Source organism: Alligator mississippiensis, chromosome 14 (genome assembly GCF_030867095.1).
Source record: "Alligator mississippiensis isolate rAllMis1 chromosome 14, rAllMis1, whole genome shotgun sequence".
NCBI lineage: Eukaryota > Metazoa > Chordata > Crocodylia > Alligatoridae > Alligator > Alligator mississippiensis.
Window position 1 is genome coordinate 33700627 of NC_081837.1, and position 15309 is coordinate 33715935.

At 53.4% G+C, this 15309-nt stretch overlaps 1 protein-coding gene across 2 annotated transcripts in view; it reads left to right on the plus strand.

The window, feature by feature from the left end:
* CELSR2 (cadherin EGF LAG seven-pass G-type receptor 2) overlaps positions 1-15309 on the plus strand; it is a 77961-nt gene that overhangs the window by 14291 nt on the left and 48361 nt on the right. For both annotated transcript variants that reach the window (XM_019492472.2, XM_059717337.1), the window contains exon 2: positions 13836-14480. In XM_019492472.2, coding sequence (XP_019348017.2) covers positions 13836-14480 — 645 coding nt within the window. The remainder of the gene's footprint in view (positions 1-13835; positions 14481-15309) is intronic.

The window sequence follows — 15309 nt, forward strand, 5'->3', positions numbered from 1 at the left end:
TGTTGGTCTGTACAGTCACCGTATCTTCCTGGCAACATCCCAATCTGATTTAGTGCCAGGAACCCTGCCCTGCCTCTCCACTCCTTCCAAGTGTCTGACCGGTGGGTCCAGGACATTTCCATAACTTCTCCACTCCCTCGCAGGCTCATGTGGATGCTAGTGGAAGGATGCTAGGGTCTGAGATGGAGTTGGGAGCATGTCTGGGCTTTGGGGATGGCTTTTGGAGTTCAGGGATCTGGAAAAGAGGCTGAGTTTGTGTGTGCATGTGTATGGAGTGGGATATTTTCAGGGTGAAACCAATCAGGTTTGGAGACCCTTCTCCTTGCACTTATTGGAGGGTCCCTGCTGAGTGCTGGGCCAGCAGGTTCTGGCCTGGGGCTACAAGGTGATGTAGGCTGAAGCTCTGTGTGTGGGTGGGTGTTGCAGGGATCAGAATAGACTGCAACAGGCAATATACTGGGGATACTGCAGAGGAGCTAGTGGGATATAGTAGGCACTGCAGCCATGTGGGAACAACAGGCTTGGAGAGAATAGACCCCCACAATGTGGCCCTAGCTAGCTCCAGTTGCAGTCCCAGCCCTTGCTGTGGGCATCTGCCAGGGGCTTCGTGTGGGTTCCCCCAGCACTTTTCCATCCTCCCCTCCCCAGTCAGTGCAAGGCACCCCTGTGACCCCTGCTGAGTTGTGGAGTGCACTGGCCTGGGGTGAGGCCCTTTCTTTTCCAGCTTGCCTGACACAAAGATTGGGGAGGGGAGGGTGGGGGAAGAAAGGAAGGCTTGGGCAGCCAGGCAGAAAGGAGCCCTGTGCATCAGGATGGAAAAGGAGATGAATGAACTGTAGAAGGGGACAGTTTTGTCCCTCTCCTTCCTGCCCTACTGCCTTACATCCCTCTGCTAACCAGGGCACTGCCATAGCCCCTCTCTTCCCCACTGCTCCCCTCTCCCTTACCTTCCTCCCAGCCCCACAACCCCTCAGCCTCAGCCCCTCCTTCCCCTGATCTTCCACCCTGACAACCCCTTATCTTCAGCCTCTTGCTCTCACCCAGTCCCCACAGACCCTCATCATGCCCTGGCACCTTGCCTTTGCCTACCATCCATTGACCTTTGCCACTCCCAAACCTCTCCTTCTAGTTCCCACCATTCCACCAGCTCCTCGCCCTTTCTGAAGCCTCCACCTTCCCCTGTTGCAACCACATGCCAGCTGTCAGAGCCCTTCCAGCCTTGCCCCTTTCCCTTCTCTAGCCCCCATTCCTCCCCACCAAACTGGCTCAGTTTGGGGCTAGTTCCCCATCACCAGGCTGCAAAGAAAGCACAGCAAAGGAGAGGGTGGGGGTTGTCTTACATGAGTCAGAGACCGAAGAGAAAAGAGCCGTGAGCTCAGAGGAGAGAGTCTCTAGGAACAAAAGCCTCCTCTTCATAGCTGACACCCTCACTCTCGCCTCCATGGCAACTCCAGGCCAGCCAGAGCCACGGGCCACTGGGCAGGGGCTGGTCATGGGGGGTTGACACGGGGCACTGGGGCGTGTGCTCCCTCTCTCTCCTTGCTCCGGCTTTCTTTCTTCCTTTCTTGCTTTCTGTGGAGCAGCACGTTGTGGGAGGCCACTCGCTCCACTTCTGTTCTTAGCCACTCAGCTTGGATCTCGCTGAGCTGACACAAAGCAACTTCGGTCTCAGTTTTAACCTGTGATGCAGGTTTGTGCATGTGTCCAAAACACCCAGCTCTGCTGGCAGGACTGGCACTCTCTGGACTTAGGCTATGGAGAGGGGAGCCTGGCACAAGGATAGAGGGGGCTGTGGTTGACCAACACAGTAAGGGACCCAGAGATTTAAGCCCAGGTTCTTAGAGAGGCACTTTCAGCATCAAACTCCATTGACAGCACTTGGAGAGCACCAGGACTTCCCAGCAGGGGGGTTGTGGGTCAGATTAAGGGGCAGCGGTACGCTGGGGAGAAGCCCGAGTTTGGGAAAGTGTGGGCTGGAGTTTGCTTGGCTTGACATGTTGCTGCCCCTTGGAACAGGTTGGAGAAGGGCAAGGGGATCTGTGCTGTCCGAGACGGTGTCTGCTCCATTAGGCCAATACAGGGAGGGGAGCGAGAGACTGAGAAGGGCTGAACAGTGCAGGGAAATGGATAGAGAACATCTCTTCTGGGAGGTGGCACCTGCCCAGTGCGGGTGTGCATCGCTGGGCATGATGTCAGTCCGGCTGGCAGCTGACACCTGCTGAAACCCAGCAGAGTGGGGGTTTCCCGATCTTCCCAGTGGCAGGAGAGATGCAGGCCTGCAGTTGCTATAGCAGCTGGTGTTCTTCTTCGAACAACAAAGGAAGTTGGGGAAAATATGTGCAGGTGGTAGGAGCGCTGGCAAGAGGTTCCCCTGCCCTCCAAGCCTGGCTCCGGAGCCCCCAACTATTGGAAGACAGGGTAGATTTGCACCTTGTAGACTAACCAAAGCATATATATTTATATATAACAGAAGCTATGATGGGCTGTAGCTTACTTTACCAGATGCTGCAATCCCAGCCGTAGTATCCTCATGCAAAGAACTCTCCCAATGCCCCTTATTTCCAAGCTCCTCCTCACATCCAGGTGTGTCTTTGCCCTCCCGATCTTCACTCGCTGGACCCCACAGTCCTCCTACCTCCACTGCTCTGGCTTCTGGCCAGGCCACATGATGCCAAGTCTGAAAATGCCCTTTTAGACTGGAATGTTTGTCATTCCTGATCCCACCCCCTTGGGGCATTTGAGGTATTCGCACTCCAGCCTAAGAGCCCGGCAGCCCTGGGCCCAGCTATGGCTCTTCAGCACCAGGTGTTTGTTGAGCTAACACTCCTGTTTCAAGAACAGAGCACTCGGGGTCCAGGGTTATCCTGTGCAATCCCTGAGAGCAAGCTGGGGGGGGAAGGGGGACTGGCAGCTGATGTGGGCTGGAGAGGGATGTGGGCTGCAGGACTGGGGGGGGTTGCGGCGTGGGCTGTATATGCGGAGCAGGGAAGGGAGTGTGGAGTGGGGTGAGGCCTGAGGAAGCACGTTCAGCTGGATGGACGTTGCTTGGAGGCAGGTGGAGCAGACAGACGTGGGTCTCAAGGTGGGGCCTGTCTCTGCAACCCAAGGAGGTGTCTGGGTGCAAGCGGAGCTGGGGGGACCTGACGTGCTAAGGGGATCCTGTCGTTCTTCTGTGAGAAGGGATGGTGACACTTCTGTCCTGCCTCCGTGGTATCAGCCCTCCTGGGTGTGTGTGCTGAGGGGGAGAAGTATTTACTCTCTGAGTTTTGGAAGGGGGCAAGAGGCCAGGGCAATGGGCACTCGGCAAATAGGCTAACACACTGGTAGCACTGTGAATCCTCTGCAGGCAAGTGGTCTTTTTGTCCTCTCCTCATGCTGCAGGGGAGCCAGCACGCATGGTGTGGGAGACAGATGCCCACTCTAGGCAGGATGCCTTCGCCCCACAGCAGACCTGCACCTGGGCTGGTGCTGAATGATGGCACCAGCACTCAGCCAGGGACTCTGGGGACCCAGCTTGTTCCTTCATTTTTCTCCTTTGCTGCAGATGCTGTTGGGGGCCATGATGGTTGACTAGCTTCTGGGGAAGGCTGGACTCCTGTCCACATCTCTTCCAGGCTACTTGTTCCCAATCCAGCTGGGATGTTGGCCACTTTGCAGCTTTGGAAACAGGAGCTTTCTCTTGTCTTAGGCCCTAAATACCTTCCCAGCCAAAGCTCTGCCCACTCAGCCTCAGGTTTCACTTACAGACTGGCAGACTGGTTCTGGTAAATTGACCCCCAGTGAGACAGAGAGAGGTAGCTAACTGTGTTAGTCTGGAGTCAGGCAGAAGGCAGGGTAGATTTGCACCTTATAGACTATTTATAGTTCTGTGTATAACTAGAAGGGTAGTAAAACACTGGTACAGGTTACCCAGCAAGACTGTGGACTCTCCATCCTTGGAAGTTTTTAAGATCCAGATAGACGAAGCCTTGGCTGGGATGATCTAGTTGGGGCTGGTCCTGCTTTGAGCAGGGGCTTGGACTAGATGTGACCTCCTGAGCTCCCTTCCAACCCTCATTTTCTACGATTCTATAGCATAAGCTTTCACGAGACCAAGCTCACTTCATCAGATGCTGTGAAACAGCCAACGTCTTCTTCAAAACTGCTATCATTATGTTTGAGAGGCAACACCCCTACATGAGAAGACTCTGGACAGTTCATGCTTCCTGGAGAGGGATGCATTGGGTTAGTTGTCTGCAGTTTCAGGCTGACTACACTGTACAACAACAGGCAGTGGGGTGCATTTCTCCTTGCTCCCCTGTCTAGTGGTCTCAGCTCTGCTCTGGAGAGTCCATCTTTGGCCTATTAAGTCTATCTGCACAGCCTCCACCAGGGCACAGTTCACATTCACAGTGCTGGGGCTTGCTTTGTTTCTGGCATGTTTGTACAATGGATTATCTCGGTGCCAGCTTGCTGCTCTGATGACACGCTACCACTGGGATGCAGCTATCTCTGGGGAGGATGATGAGCATGCAAGGAAAAGGGAATATGGATGGAGCCCCAGGGAAATTCCCACGTTCTTAGAGAAAAGTGACTGGTTTTTAGCCCTAATGGGCCAAGTGCAAAGACTGGGAGTCAGCAGGGGTCTTTCCCAGCTTGCTGGGGGGGAGTTAATTTCTAGCGATTCGAGCAAGGCACTGGGAATCGCAACACCTGGGTCCTATTCCAGACTCCTGCACTGACTTGCTATTGTGCCTCTGTTTCCCCGGCAGTAAAACAGGGTTGGTTATATTGATCTCTCTTTGCAAAATGCTTTGAGATCCAGAGAGGAAAATGCTGTGTGTTTGTTTATAATGAATTAGGGTGGGTGTGTGCATGAGAGAGAGAGACCGAGAGGGAGATCGCTGCCTTCTGTGGAGTGGAATGAGAACTGCTCATCTGTGTGTCATAGCCACTATATTGCTAATAGCTGAAGGAGATTCTTCACAGAAAAAAGAGGCTTTTGGTTTTGGAGTGGGGGGAGTCTCCTTTTTGCACTCAGCGTGGAGTGGAGTGTTTGCCCAAGGTGGCCTCAAGTAGGGGTCAGTACGCAATAGGTAAATTTGGTCTCTAAATTTGCCTCTTTGCAGGGGGATGGGCTCATTAATGGGACAGGTTTCCTATATGATGGAACCTTTGGCTGCCTGACAGTGTTTCAGAGTGGCATGATTGGGGCCTGGGTCACTGGAGTGAAGTGAGATGGGGTGCCAGGCCTGGCATCAGGCCAGATCACTTTAAGGGGGCTACCCTGGGAGTCCACCCAGTGAGCACTACCTGGCTCAGCCCACCTGTCCCTGAATGGAGAGTGCAGTGAGATGATTTGGCCTCAGTCCTGGTGCTACAATGGGTACCTCTGGTGCAGACTTCTACGCAGTTGTAAGCAGGCTTTTAACTGTCTGTTCCCAGCTCCGTTGCCTTCCTCTTATCAGAGCTTGAATCCTGAGCCTAAATTCTTCAGTTTGGAGACATCTGGTGCCCATGTAGACAGTCCCATGGAGCCAGTGAGCCCCTGGCAGATCCAGTGAGAGAGTTGTGACCTGTCTCCTAAGTGCTGTGGTTTGGGAATGTGTCAGCAGGGAGAATCTGTCCAGAGGCATACAGCAAAGCTGCATCCAGCCTGGTGGTTGGAGCAAATGTGCTGTGGGTGATATCCTGGATGGCTGCTGGTGCCGAGGAGATGGAATAGCATTGCCCTGAGATCCCACCCTTTCCTGTATATAACTCACTGAGCAGCTCTGCCTAATCTGCAGGGAGTGTGGGGGTCTGGGTCTAGGGGCCCTGGGTCAACTCCTGGTGCTGGGGTTGAGAGGGCAAAGCCAGGCTGGCGGCTTTAGATAGCACAGGATCTTGACATGGAGGATGGATGGATGGATGGGGAGGAAGTTAGTTGGGGCAGGGGAAGTATGAGCCTTTGTTGCACAGGCTGGGATCCCCAGTATCTACCTGCACTGCAGAAGGCCCTGGGGGTTGGAGCTGATGGTGTCTTGGGGAAGCTGAACATGGCTCTTGACTCCCTGCATTCAGTGACAAATCTCTCCCTGGAACTGGAAAGGGGCACCTGGGTTCTGACCCGTGGAAAGTTGTTCATGAGGCGGGTTGATTTCTTCTCATCCAGGGCCAGGGGGTGGGGAGGGGATGGTGGACTGATGCCATGGCTGTCTGGTAGGGGGACAGTGAGTCCCCCTCTATGGGACTGCATCAGAGGATCTTCTCTGAGTACCTTACTTGGCACCTTCCTGGCACAGTACATCTGAGAGCTGGGTAGTGCTGGCGTATATAGATCCTATTTGCCAGGTACATGGTGGGAGTGAGCGCCTGGGGTCTGGGCTAGCAGGGAATTCCTGGAGCGGGAGGAAATGCCTGGCGGGGGGAGCTAGTGGAAAGGCATCAGTGGAGCGGGCACTTTGTATCCGCAGGGTACCCAGCTGTCAGCACGATAGGACAGGTCAGGGCAGAGCTGAAACATGGACTAAGCAGGTGAGGGCGGGCGAGACGAGCCTGCTGTAGGCGGCAGTGTCATCTCTCCTGGGCTGCAGACTGGCGGCTTAGCTCCGGCACAGCTGAGTACTTTGGATCCGTGGGCGGGTGGGTGATTGCAGCCCAGAAAGCCCCGCTCCACACTCTCTCCCTCTCACTCCTGTCTTTGCCCATCACCAATGCAAACTCAGTGGAGCTGAGGTGAGGGATTAATATTGCACTGGAGGGGAAATGGGGGTGGACCCTGTGCCTCAGTTTCCCTCAGCTGGAGCAAATGGCACTTACCTTGCCCCTGACTAACCCACTATTCCCAGGAACCCCCCACCTCCTGCATGCATCTCCTGCGGGCCCCCGGGTTTCCCTTCACGAAGGCATCAGGCTCTGGGCTGGGGAGGGCTGGGACCGTGGCAAGCGGGGTTGTGTGCCTAGCGCTCTCCCCGTGTTGCTTTCGAGAGGAAAGGCGGCCACGTGAGGCTCTTTGTTTAAGAGGCGTTGCTATGGTGATCTCAAGGCGGTGGTGAAGCAGCCACGTTTTTCACAAGGGAGGGGTGGGCTTCGGGGGAAGTTGAGCTCCCCTTTGTCCCCCAGCGACTTCCCTGGGCAGGGAGCACTCAATGCACAAGGGCATCGCTGTCAGCCCTGGCAATTAATCCCCCAGGGCTGGGACAATGGCTTTGCTTAGGAGAGGAAATGGAGAGGGCAGAAGATCTACGTCCTTTGCTGTGGGGCCTGTCTGGGGAAGGGAGGATCCCCCTCACCTGAGGGGCCAGTCCTGCCCCTGTCCCTGTCCCTATCCCTGGGGTACGGAGATTGGAAGCCCCCTGAGCTGGTGTATGGTGGATAGAGAGCACAGGGCAGTCTGCTCCTTGCCCAGCTCTGCTCTGTACCTTTCTCCCCATGGGGGGTGTGGGGCCCTGCAAAGCTGCCCCCTTCTCCCTGGCAAGGCTGCCCTCTATCCCTGGGTGGATGGATGATTGTAACAGACAGTGACAGACACAGACAGTGCTTGAGGCTGGCAAGGATTGGGATGTGCTACCCACTGGCCACCCAGGGGCTGTAATGTGGACCCACCCTGTCCTTCATCTCTAGTTCCTGTGTTGGGAAGTAGGCTCATCCTCTGGTCCCTGCCTTCTCATGGATGCCTGATTTTGGGCCTTCCAAACCGCCCTGGAGCTACTAGCTCCATCCGCCAACCCCTCCCTGCGGCTTTCAGCTCAAGGCCAGGAGGGTCCAGTGCTTTTCAGCTGCCCTCAACAGCCCATGCCCTTCCTTGTGAGCAGTGCTGCCCCTCCTGGGGCTGGTGTTTCTGCCAGGGAAAGGGCTTATTTTTGCAAAAAAAGTAAAATAAATTCTCTCTATATAACTTTACCTTCAATGCTCTGCCAAACAGCCCCTGTGGTTCACTTGGCAGATCAAAGCCCACTTTGACCGTTAAACCATTAAAAACCCATTACACAGTTTGCACCGTGCACCCATCTCCAGATCTGTATCCCCATGCACTGCCGTCCTCAGAGGGCCAGCCCCTGAAAAAGTCTGTGCCAGACTCTGCTCCACCAGATGAGATCTGCCGTTTCTTTCCTGTTGTCCTTTTCTATCTTCCTGTAGTACCAGTATGTTTCACTTAGTCCCATTTTAATACAGCCCCCCACTGTGGTGTCTGAGTGTCTGTTTATGAGCAGATTTCTGGCTTTCAACAGTGCAGACCTGAAGCAGGATATGAACTGGTCGAAGCGAGCTGTGGGGGTCCCTTGCTGTATGGTCAGGTGCCTGTAGAGAAGGACTGGTGTGTATGGGATCCCCTATGTCTGTCCCTCTAACCAAGGCAGCTGGGAGCACTGCTCCTGCTGCCTTCCCTCCTGGTCTGGGAGAGAGGGATCATTGCCAGGGGCCATGCTGGGGTTATCCTGGCTCCTCTGGGAGCTGGGAAATGGGGCACCTGTGCCAAGAGCAGCCTTCACATTCCTTGCAGTGCGTGCCAGGGGTGTTCGTAGCAAATACAGCAACTCTCAATGCAGTAGCAGCGGATTTTTGCAATATTTCAAATGAGGCTGGTTAATTATTGACAATACAAGTGGTTTGTAACAAGCCTGTGGCTTGGAGCCAGGCTAGATACTTACTGGTATTAGCCAGTAGATTTAACCAGTTAGCCAATCTGACATGGATTTGGACTAGGATTAGGAGTAGGGACAGTACCTTTTCTGTCTTCCCATGTGTTGTGTCCCGTCCTGTTCCCTGCCCCCCTCCCGCTGTTATAGAGCCCACCACTTTTCCTCTCTCCCTACAACTTCTAGGACCCAGCTGCCTCTCAGGGGTCAGTCTCCCAGGGGCACATCCAGAGGGGTGTAGCATGGCCGCACACCCCTTTTGGGTTGGAGCATATCACAGAAGTCTCTGGGGACTTTCTTAATCCCCTAAAGAAGATGAAAATCCCCATCTCTCCCCATCTGTCTCTGTTGCTTTCCCCACTGTTCTGGAGGTGGTTGAAGCACCAGAGCTGCTCTTGCCTGCCCCAGCCAAGCTGCATTTGAACTGGGCTCAGCTGGGGATGGGGAAAGCGGCAATGGGGGTGGGTGGGGGAGATGGCAGGGAATGGGGGAACTACTTTCCTGCTGTGCTGTTGCCACTGTTCCCATCCCCAGATGAGCCCTGCTCCAGTGCACTCAGCTGGAGTGGACAGGACCAGCTCTGGGGCTTCCCTTACCCCTGAAACAGCAGGGAAAGCAACAGTGACAGGTGGGGGGCAGGATTTTCACCTGCTTTAGGCACTTAAAGTCTTTAGAGGCTCCTGAGAGTGGTCTGCCTACCATAGTGGGGGCAGAGGAGGTGGGGAGCTGAGGGTGTAGCTACCCCTGCAGTGCAAGTTGCTGCTTTTGCACCCCACTTTGGGAAATCCTGGATCCACCCCTGTCTGGGACCCACCTGACAGAGCTCACAACTAGCTGGCTTTGCCTGCCAGGAGGGTAAAAGGCTTTCTTTCCCAAATGTAGCAGAAGAGAAACTGCTCAGGATTTCAGAACAGCGTGGAGAGGGTTCCAAGTGCAGCCAGTGGAACCCAGCAGGAGATTATCAGGGGGGTAGATGAAAGGCCTCTGCCTATGTGCCATCCATGCCAATGCAGTCATCACCCTGCCCTAAGCTATCCTGTAGAATGCAAACAGGGAAGGCTTAAAATAAAGCAGCGTCTTCAGGAAATCCTGTAAAGTATTTTGGTTTTATTGTAGGGATTTTGGCAATAAATTATTTCTACTAAGCTAATGTTTCTCAGAGTGGGGTATGCAGCAGACTTCTTGAGGCTATGAGAGAAGAAGGGATGGGGAAAGCAGAAGAAGGGGTAGGGGAAATGTAAATGGGGGGAAAGGAAGAACACAGAAAAAATGAAGAACAATTGTACAATATCTCATAGGCTGTGTGAGCGGGGCTGGTAGGGACATAATGTGTTTGTTTTGCATTTATAACGTGGAATCCTAGAGGGACCCAGGACTTTCAAAACAGAAAAGGGGAACAGGACTCAGCCATGCCTGAGAGCCCTGTACTAATGCAAGAAAGCCACCTTGTTCTGAATGGGGGCCAAGGAAGATAGGGGCATTTCCCTGCTTGCTGCCCCATGGCCATAGCCGGAGCAGTGATGGTGTTAGTGCTGTATGGTTTGGTGGGATGTTTCTGTGCTGAATGGAAGCAGTGCCAGGTATTACTATTGTGAGGACTTTGGCAATGGAAGTTGCTACTGTTAAGACCATCCCAGCACCGTTTGACATGGAGGCTGCTTGCCTGGGGCAGCATCCACCCCAGAGAAGTGCTATGACCCATGGACACTAGGCTGGATTAGATTTAGGGGTAGGGACCTAGCAGAAGCCTGGTCTGTCCCCTTTCTGGTACCTGAGTGGGACATAGCAGGCCTTCCCCATCTCCATTCTCCTTGATGCTTGGCAGATGTATATCTCAGATCCCTAGCCCACAATGGACACACCGCTCAGTCTCTGAGCCCCTGGGGTTTTGGACACACAAGACCTTGCTCGGGCAACCTCTCTCATCCACCTCCTAGCAGCCTATATTGATTATCTACTAATTAATGTAACCTCATCAAAGCCACCAGGAGGGCAAGAGGCAATTAGCTGATAACAGGAGAGGTCCAGGGTCAGGAAGCTTCATGGTCCTGGCTGGCATTAAATCCTGCTGGGTTTGTGAGTGGTGAACCAGCCACCAGCTGCACGGAGGGGACACTAGGCTGCTAATCAGGCCTTGGAGCATTGTTCCTGTGTGCGTGCCACCCGCTGTGGGAAGACTCTTTTGACTGGTGACAATCAGGGTCATCCCTCTGCTTCATCAGGTCCAAGGCCTCTGACAAGCCCATGGGCTCTTGAAGGGGGCAGGGTGGGTGGGCAACCTGGCTAATAGATTGCATGACCTGTCTCTGGGCTGCTTCAGCCTCTCCTGTCCTAACACCGGCCATATGGATAGGGCCCCTTTTTTTCCAAATCCATTGCATTTGTCTCGGTGCACAGTGCCGCCCCAGCACCTTATGCACAGACTCATTTATCTTCATTCTAGCACAGCGGGTAAATTAACAGCATCATCCCATATTGCTTGTGGGAACACTGAGGCATGAAGAGAGGAAGCAACTTGCCTGAGGTCACATAGCAAGTCTGTGCCATAGTCAGGAGCAAAACCTAGGAGTTTTAGCACTGTCCCACTTCAGCTTCCCAGACCAAGTGGGGGATCATGGCAGTTCAGCTGAGCTGTTCACATGGATCAGTAACCCACATGCAGCTTGGTGGCTCTGTGTTTTCCCTGCCCAGTGCTTTGATGTTGTGCACCCTGGACTGGGGCATTCAGTTGGGGAATTTCCTTCACTGCTATGGGGTGGCCAGGTGGATTGGTTTGTCTCTGGGCCAAAGCTAGGGGTGGGGAAGAGTATCCTTCCTGCCTTTGTCCTGCTTCACACCACCTGTCCTCCCCAGTCAGGGATTCCCTGGGGACGTCTCTTGGAAGGAAGCAGCATTCACTTTCATCCTGTGACCTCCCTGTGCTGTGCTTGTGGCCACAGCCTCCTGCTTGTGTGTGCTTGTGGCTGCTGTGTAGGGGATTACCAGGATGCAACGTGTACTTCCTCTATGGTTATCTGTAATAAAACACTTTATATCCCTCCGGCTTAAATACCAGTTTGGGGATTCTTCCCCGTCTGGATCAGCACAGGCACAGTGCTTCCTTTCTGTACAATGTCTCAATCAATCTGCTGGTAGTTAAAGCCCAGACCTGGGTTCTTTTCCAGGCTCTGCTGCTGAAATCGTTGTTGATCTTGGGTGATTTACTGTCCTCACTCTCTGCCTCCGTCAGAGGAGGATAATGATATAGTCCTCAGATGGGTGGGGAAAGCTGTGTCCCTTTTCCAGCTGGGTTAAATAGGCATCTTCTTGTATGGGCACACCACATGTTAATACAGATCTAACATACACTGATTTTGTACGCTGGTGTAAGTTACACCGGCATCTTGAACAGACAGGCATACAGCTAGCCCAGAGTAGTGGCTGCAGTAGCCCCTATTACTTCCTTTTGTCAGTAGGTGGCAAGGGAGCAAGTAATAGTATGTGTGCCTCGACTCTGGCATAGAGGTGGACACACGGCTCCTACTTCCGAGCGACTTACACTGGTGTAGTTTTCATCCCTGACTGTGACCAGCGAATTCTGTACTGGAGTTTAATAAGTGACACTAGCACAGCGTTCCACTCCTTCTTTACACTGGTACAAGGGAAAGTTGCAGTGATGTAAGTGGGTTGTGTATCAGCATAAATACTGTATTGGATCAGATCACAGGTCTGCCTTGCCCAGTATCTTTGTATCTCAGTGGTCTCCATCTAACCATTGGGTGGTGGGGGGTGGGAGGGGTTGTAGCTCCTAATAGACCTAGGCCCACTGCCAGTGTATAATGAATAGGCTTGTATCTCAGTGGCAGAGAGTGGTGGCTAAGGAAAAGTATTTATGCTGGGCCTGTCCAGATTGACCTGTTCCCCTGTCCCTTTCCCCCCTGCATTGGGAAGCTCGGGGAGTCCTAACTTGGAGGCTGCACTTCTAGCTCTCATGTTGACTCTCCACAGATGGCCTATCCTGCAGGAGTTTGTCCAACCCCCTGTTGAACCTGGTTAAATGATCAGCCTCTACATCGTCTTGTGGCAATGAGTTCTGCAAGTGCATTACACACTGTGTGAAAAATAACTTCCTTTTGTTTGTTTTAAACCTGTCTCCTAATTTCATTGCATGTCCCCGAGCTCTAGTAGTGTGAGGAACGTTAAATCACAAAGCCATATTCACTTCCTCCACACTATTCATGATTTTTACAGGCCTCTATCATATCACCCCTTAGTCATCTTTTCATTAGCTGAGAAGTCCTAGCCTCTTCTTATGGAAACTTCTCCTTATCTCGATCATCTGTGCTGCACATCTGTATACCTTTTCTACCACTACTATATCCTTTTTTGAGGTGAGGGGATCAGAACTACATGGGATGGAAGAATGATCAAAAGGTAAAGGGAAGGCATCTGAGAAAGATAAAAGGGGAAGAGCATATGAGGTGACCCAGGCCTTGGCAGTCAGGGCTGAATGTGTGCCAGGGGAAGGCTGTATAGCCATCCCCTGTGTACCCGAGTTGTCCCCTTCTTCACCTGACACCTGTCTGTGAAGGCTGCATAGTCACTTTGCACCATGCTACCCTGACAGGCACCAGCTTTGGAAAGATTTGGTTCAGAAGAAACTTAACATCAGACATATGCCCCATGTCTTTGTGCATGCTGTGCCTGGCTGGGATCACCACCTTGACAGCCTCGCTGGCTGGGATCACCACCCCTAGGCTCCTCCTACACACACTTCTACTGATACCCCTCCATCCCCACCTACAGTCAGGGCCGTCCCTAGGGTATGGCAAATGGGGGCAACCGCCCTGGGCTCGGTGCTTTGGGGGGGCCCCGTGGAACCAGGCGGAGTGGCCATGGCCCCTCCTGCAGGGCCCACCTGGAGCTGGCGGCTCAGCTCTGCACCACGGAAGTAGCATGGAGACACCCCCCTCTACCCTTTGCGGGGGTACCATGGCCCCATGCAGTGTTAAGGGGACCCTGTACAGGCTGATTTGCCCCAGGACCCACACCCCGCTAGGGTCGGCTCTGCCTACAGTCCTTCACTATCCCAGCCGTGGGGCCTTTCTCATCTACATGGGTTGTGTGGAAGATTTTGTAATATAGGACCCTCTTTGACCAGCAGACAGACTTGAACTCAGCCCTGCAGGGGTACAGAAAGCCAGTGCGTGGTATACTGGGGGCGAGGTATTAATCCTGTACCTTCTTTTTCTGCAGATGGGATCCACAGTGTGGCAGCCCAGTGTACCCTGCAGGTGACCATCATCACTGATGAAATGTTGACCAACAGCATCACACTGCGACTGGAGAATATGTCCCAGGAGCGCTTCCTGTCTCCCCTCCTGGCGCTCTTCTTGGAGGGGGTGGCAGCTGTGCTCTCGGCCCCCCGCCAGCACGTGGTGCTCTTCAACATCCAGAATGATACGGATGTACGAGCTGCCCGCATCCTCAACGTCAGCCTCTCGGTGCTGCTGCCCAGTGGGGCCCGTGGGGGACGCTTCTTCCCCTCTGAGGACCTCCAGGAGAGGCTGTACCTGAACCGCACGCTGCTGGCAGCCATCTCGGAGCAGCGGGTGCTGCCCTTTGATGACAACATCTGTCTGCGAGAGCCCTGCGAGAACTACATGCGCTGCGTGTCTGTGCTGAAGTTTGACAGCTCAGCACCCTTCATTGCCTCTGACACTATCCTCTTCCGGCCCATCCACCCTGTTAACGGCCTGCGCTGCCGCTGCCCCACTGGCTTCACTGGTGACTACTGCGAGACTGAGATTGACCTGTGCTACTCCAGCCCCTGTGGAAGCAATGGGCGCTGCCGCAGTCGCGAGGGCGGCTACACCTGTGAGTGCCACGAGGACTTCACTGGTGAGTGTGGAGACTCAACCTTGGCACAGCCCAGCCACAGGGGCACGGATAGGGCCTCAGAGATTCCTCATAGTGGAAAGGGCTTTTCTTGTTCTAACCCACCTCTATCCATCCCAGCCCTTTATCTAGCTGTCCATCTCCCTACACATCCATTCTTTGTGTTTTCATTTCCTTACCTGTCCCTTTATCCATCCCTCCACCCAATACACTGCTACACTATCCATGATCCCACATATGCATCTCTCCATTCCTCTACCCATTGATCCTTCCATCTACTCTTCCATTCCTGTATGTCCTCCTTTACTTACACACACACTCTCTCTCTCATTCTTCATTTATCCCTCCCTTTCTATTCATTCATCCTGATGCACATCCATTTTTCATTCACATTAGATCCATCCCACTCATAAATAGTGATTTTCTTCCTAGATCTGCTGGTTTGTCCATGAACAACACCTACATCCCTATTACTGTCTTGTTTTTGCTGCTTGATTTTCCTCCTTTCAACTTATTTTCCTCTCCCTTTTTCCTTTCCATGGGCTTCCCACCCTTTCTCCACCGCTGTTGTAAGTCTGGGCTCAGCCTGTCAGCCCTCTGTGACTGAGCCTTTCCAAGCGCTCTGGTTGGCGGAAGCAGCCCAGATGTGTTCCTGGGTCAACAGTAGAGTGGGGGGTAGAATAGAGATACAAGAGGATGGGGTTACATCTCTGTTCCGAGGATGAAGGATAATTCTAGGCTGCATATAGGGGGAAGTATTGATACTAGGGATGAACCTCACCTTCAGCCTTGTGGCAAGCACTTGCCAACCCCAGCACAGCAAGGCAGAGAT